This window comes from Canis aureus, chromosome 10, assembly GCF_053574225.1.
Source record: "Canis aureus isolate CA01 chromosome 10, VMU_Caureus_v.1.0, whole genome shotgun sequence".
Taxonomy (NCBI): Eukaryota; Metazoa; Chordata; class Mammalia; order Carnivora; family Canidae; genus Canis; species Canis aureus.
In genome coordinates this window covers 39,016,005-39,031,140 of record NC_135620.1, presented here as the reverse complement: position 1 = coordinate 39,031,140, position 15,136 = coordinate 39,016,005, and the positions used below count along the sequence as shown (strand labels likewise).

General features: G+C 33.5%; 1 protein-coding gene across 13 annotated transcripts in view; it reads right to left on the bottom strand.

The window, feature by feature from the left end:
- CNTLN (centlein) overlaps positions 1-15,136 on the bottom strand; it is a 316,659-nt gene that overhangs the window by 31,304 nt on the left and 270,219 nt on the right. For 7 of the 13 annotated variants that reach the window (XM_077912082.1, XM_077912073.1, XM_077912080.1 and 4 more), the window contains 6 exons: positions 11,341-11,532; positions 4,497-4,594; positions 2,465-2,591; positions 1,777-1,881; positions 935-1,072; positions 109-294 (listed from right to left, as the gene is read on the bottom strand). In XM_077912082.1, coding sequence (XP_077768208.1) covers positions 109-294; positions 935-1,072; positions 1,777-1,881; positions 2,465-2,591; positions 4,497-4,594; positions 11,341-11,532 — 846 coding nt within the window. Of the gene's footprint in view, positions 1-108; positions 295-934; positions 1,073-1,776; positions 1,882-2,464; positions 2,592-4,496; positions 4,595-11,340; positions 11,533-15,136 lie in introns of those variants that run through there. The other 6 variants (XM_077912077.1, XM_077912078.1, XM_077912079.1 and 3 more) reach the window with 4 other exon arrangements.

The window sequence follows — 15,136 nt, the reverse complement described above, 5'->3', positions numbered from 1 at the left end:
GGTTTCAGAAAGCAAAAAGAAACTTCGGAGTGTTCCCACCTCATCTCAAGAAGGCCACCACCCTGACGAAAGTAAAGTACAGATTAGTAAACTATGAATAATTCAAACCTTCACAAAGATGGTGAACTCTTCAACTTTCTCATTGGCTAACAGTAATTTCTTCTGTGCACTTTCCAGGGCTTGCTCACTTTGCAGTGCTAATCCTTGAAGATGTTTAGATGCTGCTGTTTCAATCTCTGCCATTGCAGATTCGGTCTCACTTATTTTTGATACTAGGAAACTTAGTTTGATATCCTGAAAAAGACCAGAGATAACAGAATAAAAAAATGATTCACAAACATATTTGGAAGGGTTAGGTATATATGTCAGATAGAGAAATGGTTTCATGATTCTCTTTTTATATATATTTATTTTTATTTCGGTAAAATTGATGGTTGTTTTCGTTTATTTTCTTTTTTTTATGTGGAATGTATGTGCAATTTTTATTTTTTATTTTATTTTTTTCCAATAAATATTCTGAGTACATATTCCCATATGTTTATCATCAAAGTTAGTTCATATTTTTAAAAATAATAAATCATTAAAGACATGGAAGCTATTTTAGACCAAAAGATCTCACATATCAAATGGAAATATTTAATTAGTTTATAAGGTTAGGTGGATCTAAGAAATTTATATTCACTTAGACAAGTCCTTAACAATAATGTTCATTTTAAAGATATTATCAAGACACAAAATCTATTTATCTAATACAGCACTATCATTAATGTTAAACAAATTCTTAGTGTTTCATGTCGAGATAAAAATGTTCTTTGCAGTTATCTGAAACAATTAGGTTGCTCATAATAGTTTTGGGGAGAAGAAATGACAACTTTAAAAATGAAAAAGATACAGTTATATTCCATTTCTAAGCTAACATGTCCAAAAAGCATACTTTTTTTTCTAATTCCTCTTTAGTTTTTTGATACATCTGTTCGTACTGTGACTTCTCTTTCACGGCAACACTGAGTCTCTGCTTTAGTGAATCAATTGATACCTTCTTGTTGGAACATTCTTCGGTTAGTGTCTTCACCTACAGTAAAAGCATAAAGGTAACTATTATCCTAGTTGTATACTCCATTTGTTGTAACAGAAACCAAAAAAAATTCAGGAATATGTCTAATTTATTTTCTCATAAATGATATCAAGTTTAAATAAATAAAAGTTTAAAAACTGATATAAACATATAAGGTTTGTAGCACTCATAGTGTGAATGAGACTAAAATCCTTAAATCAATAGCAAAACAAAAAATGCACAAAAATATATGAATGCTGGTATGAAGTGGTCTACCTAATAAAACAATACTAATTTTAACTGTTTCCTTTAGTTACTAACCTAAACTTCCTTAATCAAGAGGTGGTTGTTTTTGATTCTTAAACAATCCAAGTAATGGATAACTTTCAGTTAGAACCATATAACATGTACTTTATAAAATAAAATTAAATAAGTAATGCAACATTTTTATTATACATTTGAAAGAAGAAATAGTTTTTCTTTTTTCATTCAATACCACTAAATATATATAATTACTTATACGAAGACTCTAAGACTATATCTGGAACAATTATTAAGGTTTAAAAATCAGCAACATTTAAAGGACAACACTGAAAAAAAAACTATAAGAATTATAATTTATGTGGGTATGTGGAGGAAAAAAAGAAAGAAAATCCATGTGCATTTGTCTTGCTCATGTAAAATTTTCTCTCTTAAATCCATTTGAGCTAACAGATACTTACATTTTTATCTCCAAAAAGGAAAGTAAGAGAGATGCTCTCTCTGGAGTGGATAACATTTAATGAATGCCAAAGTACAAGCTGCTTTATGAGTTGTGCAAATAGCACCTTTTTAAAAAAAAATAAAATCTTAGTCAGCAAATTGCTGATTTCTACTTTGGGGTCAGATATGCAACTATGTTAAATACAACAGTCTTCCTAAATACACCGAACTAAGTGTAGAGAAGGAAAAGTATACTTTTTAAAAAAGGTGATAAGTACATTTTTAAGAGAATTTCTAGTAGTTACTGGTTATCACCATTTGCATTTCATATATGCTTCAATTTGTCATTATGTTTGTAAATTAAATAAAGTGAATAAATAATTTTAAGTTGTATAAATTAAACTTTAAAATACTGAATAAAATGTAATTATATACCCCAGAAGCATTGAAGATTTTTAAATTTATACTTGATTATCTTCTCATGGTATGTTCACAGATATAAAGAGAATGTGTAGCTATGTTATGTATGAGATCTGAGTCTTGAATTCTAAAGCAAATAATGTACTTTCAGAGCACATAATTGTGTAACAGTATAAATGTATTCTATAGTTATCTTCTATAAATTTATTAAGATTGAATACTCAAGTTAAAGATATAAGTAAGAGGGAAGTGATTTTTTTCAGTGTCAGAGAACATAAAAGTTAATACCTTTTTTTCAAGATTTTCTAACATTTCACTAATACTCTCATTACTTTCTGAATTTACTTTCTGTCGAAATTTCAAGTCCTCTATCAAATGTCTTTTCATGGTTATATCCCTCTCCATTCGAGACATCCTTGAAAGGGGGGGAAAATGAGAGTGTTAGAAAACACTTTAACAGTGATTATATGATTATATGATAATCTTACATATTATCCAGTGCTATACCTACTGTTAATTTTTAAATGCTATCTGATGTTAATTGCAAATTAATAAGATAATTGCATGAGATGAAATATTGTTCTATTAATACTTTGAGTACTTGTAAAACCTGTAATTCAGTTGTGATTGGTAATTATAGTATTATATATATATATATATATATATATATATATATATATATATATGCATTAAGACCAAAAAATAGAAGAACTGGGCAGCCCGGGTGGCTAAGTAGTTTAGCGCCGCATTCAGCCCAGGGCCTGATCCTGGAGACTCGGGATCGAGTCCCACGTCAGGCTTCCTGCATGGAGCCTGCTTCTCCCTCTGCCTGTGTCTCTGTCTTTCCCTCTCTCTCTGTCTCTCATGAATAAATAAATAAAATCTTTTTTAAAAATAGAAAAACTGAGAAAGATTGACAAAATTTATGAAAAATTAAAATTGTTATATTTAAATTACATTCTTGCATTGCTAAGAAAAATCAAACTGATTTTAGAGATCATGAACAAGTCTAACAGTGACTGGAAACAATTCTATACTTTAATAAACAAATGTAAAATCTTATACCATCATATAGAAACACAATAAACTTAGGCATGGTATCTTCTAATTTAGTATCATTTGTGATCGAATTGACCCTTCAGTGTAGCTTAAGTGGATAACATGTATAAAATGGCAGCTGCTGTGGCAACTACTACTAGTACTACCAAATAATAACAGATAGCATTTACTGTGGGCCTGCTGTGTGCTGGTTTCTGTTACAAGTGCTCTACATGCACTCATTCGAGCCTCACAAGAATTTTAGGAGCGAATGCTATTAAACTGTGATACAGAGCTAGCAGGTAGAGGAGCCAGGATTCAAAGAATGTCATCTCTAGAGCCCTTACTGTTAAATAGTAAACAAGACTGCCCCTTAGACTCATAAATAAACTTGATGATATTTTGTTTAAAAAATTAACCAATCTTTCATCTAGATTCACTTGTTAATATCACTTCCAAGTTATCTTCACTTAAAATGTGGTATACACATATGTACTTGAGATATATATGTAGAGTTCTCAAATTATCAACCACAGACTGGAATTCTATCTAAACACGTTATTATTCCTGAGCTCTCATAATATATGTATAAAAGATATAGAAAGGAAATCATTTTGATTCAGTGAGATAGAACATTTTAAATCCCTTTTTGTTAATATACACATGCAGTACAAACTTTTGTAATCTTCCTTTTATTTTAGAGACAAACCAAACTTTCCTTTCCCCTTAGCTCTATAAACTTAAGCAATTAAATCCAATAAAAGATCAACCTACGTATATAGTTTTGGTCAAATAATTACCACATTCAGAAGTTTCCTGTTCATAGTCTTTAGGTTACTAATTTACATACATTCAAAATTAATTGTTTAAGAATGAAAATCTAACTTTATATTCTTACTCTGATGAAAAGTAGCAAATATTTTGGCACCAACCATGCTTATCGGTAATATTACTTAAACTTTCATTTTATTGAGGCTTAAACATGAACTAAAGAAGGAAAACTTCATTTTGAGAACAACTTCAGGGGTATCCCTAGGTGGCTCAGTGGTTTAGCGCCTGCCTTCCATCCGCGGTGAGGTCCTGGGGTCTCGGGATTGAGTCCCACATCGGGCTCCCTGCATGGAGCCTGCTTCTTCCTCTGCCTGTGTCTCTCATGAGTAAATAAATAAATCTTTAAAAAACAAACAACCCCCAACTTCATTGTTTCTTGGATGCAATGTTTAATAGAGTTAACTACCACTAGGTGGCACCAAATACAATGGATACGAATATCAAAACCTACTTTTCATGCATTTCCTTTATGTGTTCTTCTTTTGCTAGGAGTTCAAATTTCAGAGACTTCACATTTGATGACTGTTTAGTGAGTTCATTAGTTGCATTCTAGGTTAAAAATACACGTAAAATAAAATACACCTTTCAATCTTTGGTGGAATGCAGCATACAAATAACATTCTCAGTAAGAGTATTAAATTTGGAAAATTATGGTTATAATTAAGAAAGACATTTTAATATTTTTAAATACTTTATTTTATAGGTTTTAATACAAGTACTATGGTACACTAAATTTTTTATATAACATACCAAAACCACAGAAGAATGTCATTGTATAACAACTGCAAAAAGTATTTCCCCAAAATACATGTATGGAAAATATGGATTGTCTTTGTAAAATGTAAATGTGCATATGATTTAGTATTTTAATGGGTTAATAATATCACTTAAAATGAATGGTGAGTTTACTAAGAACATGTAAGAGACCAAATATGGTCACAAATGCTCTGCAGCTCCTCCCACCAGGAGGTGCGATTCATCTTCCAACCCTTTTGAGTCTGGTCTGGCCTGTGATTTGCTTTAGCCAAAAAAATGTGGCAGAGATGACATGATGCAAGTACCAGATCCTGGGCCTAAGTCCTTGCAGCTTGCACTTTTGCCCTCTTGGAATGCTGCCTGGGATCACCTTGCAGGGAAGACAGAGGAAAGGCCATGTGGAGCAGACAGCCCACAGACCAACTGCCAGGCTGTGAGGCTTTCTCAGAACTTCCCATCCAGATAAATCCTTCAGTTAGAATGCAGGCACATGAGAGAACTCAAAAGACAAAAGCTAAGAACTGCCCAGTCAATCCACTGGATCATAAGAATTAATAAATTGCTTCTGTTTTAATCTGCTACATTTTAAGACAGTTTCTCAGACAGTAACAGATAACTGATAGGGAAATTGACTAACACTAAATACTTTCATACTTGAATTCATTAATAATATTACTTATTATGAAAGTATCTATACATAAACATCAGTTTTCAAAGCTGAAGAGCTCTGTGGTATTTGTTGACTGTGCAGTCTAGGAACCAGAGGTAGCAACTGGAGTGTCAGGAACCTTAACTTTCAACTTTGACTCAAGTTCCAGGTGAACACGTAATCTGAGATATTACCTAGTATTTTTGACATTAGAGTTTCTCCACCTACAAGACAGTGTAAACATACATTAATTCATTTGTCAACATTTTAAAATATTAAGTTAATATAAACAAAATAAAATGTGATAGCTGTAAAAATATTTGGAGTAGGGCAGCCCAGGTGGCTCAGAGGTTTAGCGTTGCCTTCAGCCCAATGCGTGATCCTGGAGACCTGGGATTGAGTCCCACATCGGGCTCCCTGCATCGAGCTTGCTTCTCCCTCTACCTGTGTGTCTCTGCCTCTCTCTCTCTCTGAGTCTCTCATGAATAAATAAATAAATAAATAAATAAATAAATAAATAAATAAAATCTTTAAAAATATTTGGAATAGTTATTTTGCAAATCTTTCTAGTAACTATAGTCAATTGTTTCTGTTAGAACTATTCCCAGCTTTGACTATCTTATGCTAAAAAAAAATAAATCTGAAAAGATGAAACCATTAATCACACCATGTAAATATGAGTCAAATTCATTAGACAGACTTTAAATATTTCATTGGTACATCACTGTAAATATAAAATTTGAAAAAAAAATAAATTTTTATATTAAGTATATAAATTTTCTTAAAAATTCAAGACTACCTCAACATGCATGGCAAGTGTATTAAATGTTAAACATTTTGATTAAGTGGGGGCATGTGGTGGCTCACCAGTTAAGTGTCTGACTTAATCTCAGCTCAGGTCATGATCTCAGGGTTGTGGGATCCATCCCCACTCATGCCCGACAGTGGAGCCTGCTTAAAATTCTCTCTCTCCGTCACCCTCCACCCCACCCCAATCCCTCTCTCTCTAAAAATAAATAAAAGTTAAAAAAATTTTTTTGTTTGTTTGTATAATGCAATCTAAGTTCCCACCATATTTGACATGCATTGCCAGAATAAGATATTTCACACTAGTGAATTTAGCAGATAATTGAAGCTTTTGCTATAATCGTTAATCTTAAATTCTCTCTGGAATGATTGTTCACTCACTTAGAAATATGAACATCCAGAATTACATTAAGCATTATAATAGTGATACTACACTATAGTGATATTATATTATAAATATTATAACTGTATTAATCATTTATGTTATCCTGCTATATTATATTATCACTGTATAATTATATTGTCATGCCTTTTGGAATGGTTACTGATCCCTACTCTAAATGGTCCCACACTGCTGTTTTTCTCATTTTGTATTTTTATCTTAACATTTTCATATTTTCTTTTCCTCTCTGTCAACCTGTTGGTTGAAATTTCTTGCTTCTTTCATCCATATTCCTGCCTAAAAACAATCGTCCTGCCTCTTAATACACCTAGTTCTAATCTGCTGCTTCTGAGGTATTTTCTGCTGAGAAGTTAAACAAACACACTTATTAGAGCTATATTTAAAATAAAAGATAACAGGCATAAATGAAGCATGATAGTATCTTCAGTGGAATAAATTAAGTGCATTTTAAGGTAGCTGTTTGATTCCTTTCTGTTTTTAGACTTAAGGCTGTTATTTTAGGTGACTGAACATGCTGTAAGTCTGACTTCTAGAGAGTTGAGAGATTACTGAATTATAGTAAATAAAACAACACCAGCTTCATATATACTTTTGCCAGAACCTCTAAATCTCACAGCCATTTCATATGATCCTTAAAAATCCTTATGAAGTGGGTAGAAGGGTATACCTGCTTTAGATCTCTGGAGAAACTATTTCCTCAGCCTGGTCCTATAAGAAGCTAGTGCACAAAGAATGATCACAACCTAGGGCCCCTAACATTTTCCACTTCGACTATACAATACTTATCTCTGGCATGACCTCAATTCTGTAGTAAAACATATATTCCAAAAATATCACAATGGTAAGAATCCATCATGGTTACAGCTCTTCTAAGTTTGTTAATTTTTTTTAATTAATCAATTTTTTTTTTAATTGCAGAGTGTATGAGTAAAAGCATGGACTCTGAAGTCAGATGAGATATGTTCTAATCTTGACTCTATCACTTAGTAGCTCAGTTGACCTTGGACAATTAACTTATCTCTGCATCTCTGCGTTCTCAACTATAAAACAGAATAATAGACTTCACCTCACAGGATAGAAATGAGGGTTTTTTAAAAAAGATTTTATTTATTTGTTTGAGAGAGAGAGAGAGCACATAAGCAGGGGGAAGGAGCAGAGGGAGAGGGAGAAGCAGGCTCCCCCGCTGAGCAGGAAGCCCAACAGATGCAGGATTCCATCCCAGCATCCTGAGATCATGACCTGAGCTGAATGCAGATAGATGCTTAACTGACTGAGCTACCCAAGTATCCCTAGAAATGAGGTTTAAACAGTTAATATTTGTAAAGGAATTAGAATTAGCCTGGCAATAGTTTAGACATAAAGGAACAGTAGTTTTTTATTTTTTAAGATTATATTTATTCATGAGAGACACAGCGAAAGAGAGAGAGAGAGAGAGAGAGAGAAGAGGCGCCATGCAGGGAGCCCAACTCGATCCCAGGGCTCCAAGGATCACACCCGGGGCCAAACGTGGTGCTAAACCACTAAGCCACCCGGGCTGCCCAGAAACAGTAGTTTAAATACTATTATGTTTCATTATTGACTTACTAGGAAACAGGAAGAGAACATGGTATACACCAAAAGGAATGCTTTTAACAATCAGGAATTCAAAGAATCACAAATACAAATTGAAGTACTAGCCAATTCAAATTGTATAAATAACCACAAATAAACTAAATACAAATAGACACACACACACACATACACACACACACATCATCATCATCATCATCATCACTGGAAGGAATTTGTACATCTTTAAATACTTGATTATCTCTCTATATGAAGTTGGGTACCTTGGAGAAACATGTATAATATAGGTAAAAATGAAGATACAGAAAAAACACATGAACACTCAAATGATACTGAATGTACCATGTATATCTGAGAAGTACACCTAAGAATTTACTCAGAAAAGTCTAAAATTAATTGGATAAAATTTTTAAAAAGTAAACGTTTAAACATTTCATATATTCAGATCTAACCAGGTTTTCTTAATTAAGCATAAAAACATCAACTAGAAAGGAAGTTATTTCTTGGAAAATTATTATGTTAGCAATTTGATTATCTCTTATGGGCTGAACTATGTCCCCTCAAAATTTACACGTTGAAGTCTTAACCCCAGTACCTCAGAATGTGACTGTATTTGGATAAGGCCTTTAAAAAGGTAATTAAGGTAAAATGAGGTCATATGAGTGGACCTTCATCTGATGTGACTAGTATCCTTATAAGAGGAAGAGAATAAACACAGATCACACAGACTTGGGGATGACGATATAAGGACACAGGTGGCTATCTACAAGCTAATGAGAGAATCTACAACCTATTGATACCTTGATCTTGGACTTGTAGACTCCAGTATATGAGGGAAAAAAAATCCATTTTTTTAAAGATTTTATTCATGAGAGACACAGAGAGAGAGAGAGGCAGAGACACAGGCAGAGGGAGAGAAGCAGGTTCCACAGGGAGCCGGACATGGGACTCGATTCCAGGTCTCCAGGATCAGGCCCTGGACCGAAGGCAGTGCTAACCTGCTGAGTCACCCGGGCTGCCCAATTTCCATTTTTTAAAGGTACACAGTCTGTGGTATTTTCTTAGAGCAGACCTAGCAAACTAATGGAATATCAAAACAGCAATTTGTAGTAGCACAGTGTACTAGGTACCTTAAGATCCTGGTCTTCTAAGGTACTTCCATATTAAATCATGAAACAAGGCAGAAGTAAGATTTATCCTTTTGTCCCTATGTAGCCTGGTCAGTGTCCTAGGACTCTAGGCTAGATATGGACACTTCACTTCAAAGAGGACAGTGTAAATTGCTCCAGGCATTCTCATAGTCTTATCTTTGTGATTCACACATTCTTCCAAAGTGAAGAGAGATTTACATATGGGTGAAAACTTCTACCATGGGAAACCATAATGTAAACAACTTAGAGATATTGATGTGGGTTCATTATTTCCAAAACTTATATTAGACCATTTAGTAGTAAGTAATATCAAATAAGTTAACTTAAAACTAATTAACCACTTAAAAATTTTAGAAGTCAAATTAGGTATTATTGGATCCAACATTCTATTTCATCTTGGTGAAAACTAAAGCTGTATGAAGACTTAAATCTAAGAAGAATCACAGAACTGTTAATTAAAGTCTCTGTAGTAGATATAGATAAGGTCAAAGAATAGTTCAATGATTTTATCTTCTGTAATAGACACTTAACACTAAAATGGTTGACTTATATATTTTAGTCCACTTTTTTACATACAGAAATGCATTTTAAGAAAAGATGTATACACCAAAGCTTGCATAACTATTTTTTCTCACATTTACAATATGTAAGGTATTTAAACTTATAAAATGTAGTGGTTGAGGCAAGTTCTGCACATCAAAAACTCTCAAGAAGATGGTGTTCAAGAAATATCTAAATTAGTACCACTGTGTATTATTTGATTATTATTAACGAAGCAAAATATTTTCAAGTAATGATATATTCTTCTACTTTAAGCTTTTATCCTATTTTCTCCTCTTAGTAATGCTTCATTTAAAGATATTACTGGAGAGTGCACATATCATATTTTGAAATAAAAACAACTGAGTCTGTTTAACAATTCATTATTCTTATACCCTTTTAATAGTCATGGCCACTCTGTTCCTAATGTATCCTGTGCATTTCCAACCAGAACTTTCTTTCTAGTGATTCCCATAGTGATGGTCCCACATCCACTGTCTTTTTAGCTCCCAGATAGCAATACCCATGGAACAAAATAACTAAATACATGAGGAATAAATGAATTTGTTTTAGAACAGTATGAAATAAAAATTTCAAATCCTGTTTCTTACAAGGTAATTCTATTTAAACTAACGTCAGTCTTATTTTTAAGCTGTTGACAGTTATACTGGACTTAGTATTCTTTACAAAGAAAAGGAACATTGCTTTTTACTTATTCTCAGGTTTCAGTGGCTGAAATCTATTAAACCAACCATCTTTGCTCTATGGTTCTCCCTCCCTCCATAACTTCTCTCCTCCTTCCTCATCTCTAACTAATAACAACCAAATTAAAATAGTAGCAACTGTGTAGAGGGAAGCAATTCTATTTATGTTGATACAGTAAAGTTTAAAGGAATTCTGCTCAGTGGAGGGAGGGATGGACTTTAGAGGGGCGTTCAGTAATGGAAAAGAAATGACAATAGCTAGTTTCCATCATCTTCTAAATTAGGATTTCATAGTGTCTTGTTATTTTCTCAGAGAATAGTGTTATGAGTTACCGTATAAGAAACTACTATGCTGAAAGAGAAAGATGAGGTCAAAAACAGTATTAATAACTTTTAGATTATTTATACCATAATTTACCCTTACTAGTAGAATTAAATTAGAATATAAACATGTCTTTAAGTATTCACTAACTTAATATGTTTTCATGCTTAATAAAATTTATAATCGGGAATCCCTGGGTGGCTCAGCGGTTTACTGCCTGCCTTTGGGCCAGGGCGCGATCCTGGAGTCCTGAGATCAAGTTCTATGTTGGGCTCCCAGCATGGAGCCTGCTTCTCCCTTCTCCTATGTGTGTCTCTGCCTCTCTCTCTCTCTATGTCTATCATGAATAAATAAGTAAATACATTTTTAAAAATAAAATAAAATTTATAATCACCTTTAATTTACACTGCAATTGCTTCATCTCCAAATCCATGCTCCTTGAAGGACCAAGTGATGTAACTTGTATCCGTGGAACTATTACCCGGGAAACTTCTTCTGCCAAACTTGTGATTTCAGATGAGGACTCCAATTTCTTCAGCAAGTCTTCTTTTTCCTTCCGAAGCCCAGACAAATCCAAATTTAGCTTCTTTTTTAAAAAGAAAATAAATAGAAATGTATTATAAAAGTAATTACCTTTACAATTATCAGCATAAAATTCTGCTAAAGAAAAAAGTGAAATTAATTCTAAATATAGTTATTATAAAAACTTTATAGAAACTATAACCTCTACTAGTTTTTGCCTAAGGATGTAGGGCTTGTAAAGGTTAAAACTAAATGGACCAGCTGTACCTAGCATGTTTTGGTTGGCTGGTCTTTACTCATGATGTGCTATTTCTTTGACTTCACATATATGTGGCTGAGCCAGAGATTCACATATTTGATAACCTTGACTTCAGGGCTGATGTACTTAACTGGTAAAAGCCAAGCTGGAGCAGGACAGATAACAGATGCTAGTTGTTTATTCCACTGGGTAGGTCTTACCATCCTATATGGCAGCCAAAATGCTTCTCATTTAGTAACATAAATGTTAAGTCCAATTAGCAGAAGAGGCTTATTAGAGATTTAGTTCAAATAAATAGCATGCAAATTCACTCAGTCTTATGCATCTGATCGAAGGTTGACAAGTCTTCTTTGTAATGTTAACACAGAATTGCACTAAACTCCTTATATTTGAATTTTTAATAATATCAACATTTTACTAAAGGATATACTGGTAATGTTTTTATAAAATAGTGTAAAATAAACAGTCTTAATGTCAACCCTTCTTGTTCACCAATCTGTAGTCAGCAGAAAGCCACCAAGCTATAATGGCATAACAACTCAGAGCTCCTTAAGAGAATAACTGCATTTACTATTTTATCATTCCAAAGAAGCTTATAAAATGGTAGTTTAACATAAGGAACAATTAGACAAAATGGTACTGAAATCTCTCAGGGGTCAAAAAATCTTTCTTAGTGAAAAATTCTAATGAGAAACAGTAAAAGATGTACCCAACATGTACAGTAGTATAAATATGGGACACAATAAGTTATTTAAGTATTAACACTATATTTACACACAACTTTTACAAACTATACCAACAACTGCATATGTATCTGTGCATATAAGTATATACTATTAAATATGAATATTTTAGATATTGGATTCAAAACTAGGCCTTGATATATTTGATTTTAGATTATGTTTTGGTGGAAGAAAAAGAACGTTTTGGTGAAAAAAATTCTTTGATTATATTTGAACTTATTTTTATTTAGATCTATTTATTTATTTTAGAGAGGGCGCACACCTGTGAGTGGGAGAGGGGCAAAGGGAAAGGAGAGAGCATCCCAAACATATTCTGGCTAAGCGGGGAGCTCCCATGAGTGGTTGGATCTTATGACAAATGAGATTGAGACCTGAGCCCAGAGCAACAGTCAGAATCTTTGTTTGTTTGTTTTTTTAAGATTTTTATTTACTTATTCATGAGATACAGAGATACAGAGAGAGAGGCAGAGACACAGGCAGAGGGAGAAGCAGGCTCCATGCAGGGAGCCTGATGTGGGACTTGATCCTGGGTCTCCAGGATCACACCCTGGGCTAAAGGCAGACGCTCAACCACTGAGCCACCCAGGCATCCCTCAAGAGTCAGAATCTTAACAGACTGCTCCACGCAGGCACCCCTCTTTGATTATATTTGAACTTACGATCTAAAGGTGTGGTTCTACATGTTTTCAGGAAATATTCCTTTGTGAATTGTCTCAAAGGTACCTAATATTTAGTATCTAAAAGCAAACTCATAATTTCCCTAAGCCTGAAAATCTTCCTAGTTATCTTCCAAGTTTGAATACATCTCCCACCTTGTTTAATTTTCAGTGTCCAACCAATTTTCAGGTTCTATAAATTATGTCATGTTTCTCATATTCACTCCCTCTGCCACTTTCTTAATGAAGACTCACTGTTCCACTAAGACTACTTCAAAGCCCTTCCCCTCCCCCAGCCCTCTGTATTTTTAAACCATCTTTTATACAAGTTTCTAAAACAACACTGACCTGTTAATCCCTCATTCAAAAACCCTTCAGAGGTTTCTTACCCTAGCCGAATAAAGCTCAGATGTTTGTGGTTATAATAAGGCTCTCTAAGATTTAGCTTCAATTTGTGTTTCAGCCAAACATCACCTGATGTTTGCCTTACCTTGCCTGCCATACCCCAAACCTGTCTGCCATTTCTACATCAATGACTCTACACTTGGTGTTTTCCTTCAGATAAAATCTCACTCATGCTTAAAGAACAGCTTAGCATTTCCTCCTATATGAAGCCTTATGTTCTTTCCCTTTTTTTTTCTTCAACAAAGTAGCTTCTCTATTTTCTTAGTTTCCATAGCACTGTGTCTATTCTTCAACCATGAACCCTACTAAGTCCTTGAGAGAGGACTCTGCCTTTTTCCCCAGAGAATCTAAAAACAATGTCTTCCGTAGAATAGGAACCAAAAGAAAGGTACCAAAAAATTGAAGTCTATTTGTAGCATGGATGGTGCTATGAAGACACATTGATTTCAGCTCATATTTATAATCTTTCTATTAGTTTATCACTATATAAATTAAAATACACTTTTATTAGTTAAATAATATTATAAGTGTTTACTTAAGTAGTATGCACTGGAGCACTTATCAATCCTGAAGTTAATGCTATGCATCTAAATTAAATTTTCCGGGATTTTAACTTGGGATGACATAACTCATGGCTGCAATTCTATGTGGAATATCAGGCTACTCAGAAAATTCAGCTGTGATGAAGCTCTTTTCTTCCCACACGCAATCCTGGTAACTTCTCTCATTTGTTAAACTTGCATGCCACTAGATTTCTGTCTAGTCTTTCTGCAGTGGTAGATCCTAATACTATAAATAAATCCTTCATGGAGGAAAGACTAAGTCAATAAATATAGTTCTCTAAAATACATGTATGGTAGACTTTAACAATATAAAAATTTACTAAATAAACACTGAAATTAAGGAGACTGTAAACCATTTGACTTGTAAGTTATTAAAATACAAATCACATTTTGATTAACCAGTATTTAAAATCTACAACCTTTAAAATGTATTTCTAATATAGTTATACTGCCCAGAAATGCCACAGAGCAAGTGTTAAAATAGAAGAAATAGGGGTGCCTGAGTGGCTCAGTCAGTGAAGCATCTCCCTTGAGCTCAGGTCATGATCCCAGGGTACTGGGATGGAGCCCCACATTGTGCTCCCTACTCAATGGAGGGAGCCTGCTTCTCCCTCTCCCTCTGCCATTTGCCCATTTGTGCTATCTGGCCCTCTCCCCCTCTCTGTCAAATAAATAAAAATAAATAAATAAATAAATAAATAAATAAATAAATAAATAATATTTTTAAAAAATTGAAAAGACAAATCATATATTCCATCAGGTTCAAGTCCTTTATCCCTTAGAATTTTGGACAAATAATGATGGCCCTATTACTAACTTCTCTCAGTTTAAGCATCCTATTTCTTTTTTGAGAAATGTTACAGATAAGACAAGAAGTATAAATAATTTTCTTTTGTGTACACTTGGCTTGGCATGTGAGACTACTTGTGGTGACCTTGTTAGAAAGAAATTATGCTTAAAACTTACCAATAAATTAAGATTACCATTAAAATTGTTACTTTTCTTTTTTATCAAAAGCATGATCCAAAAAAAAGCATGATCC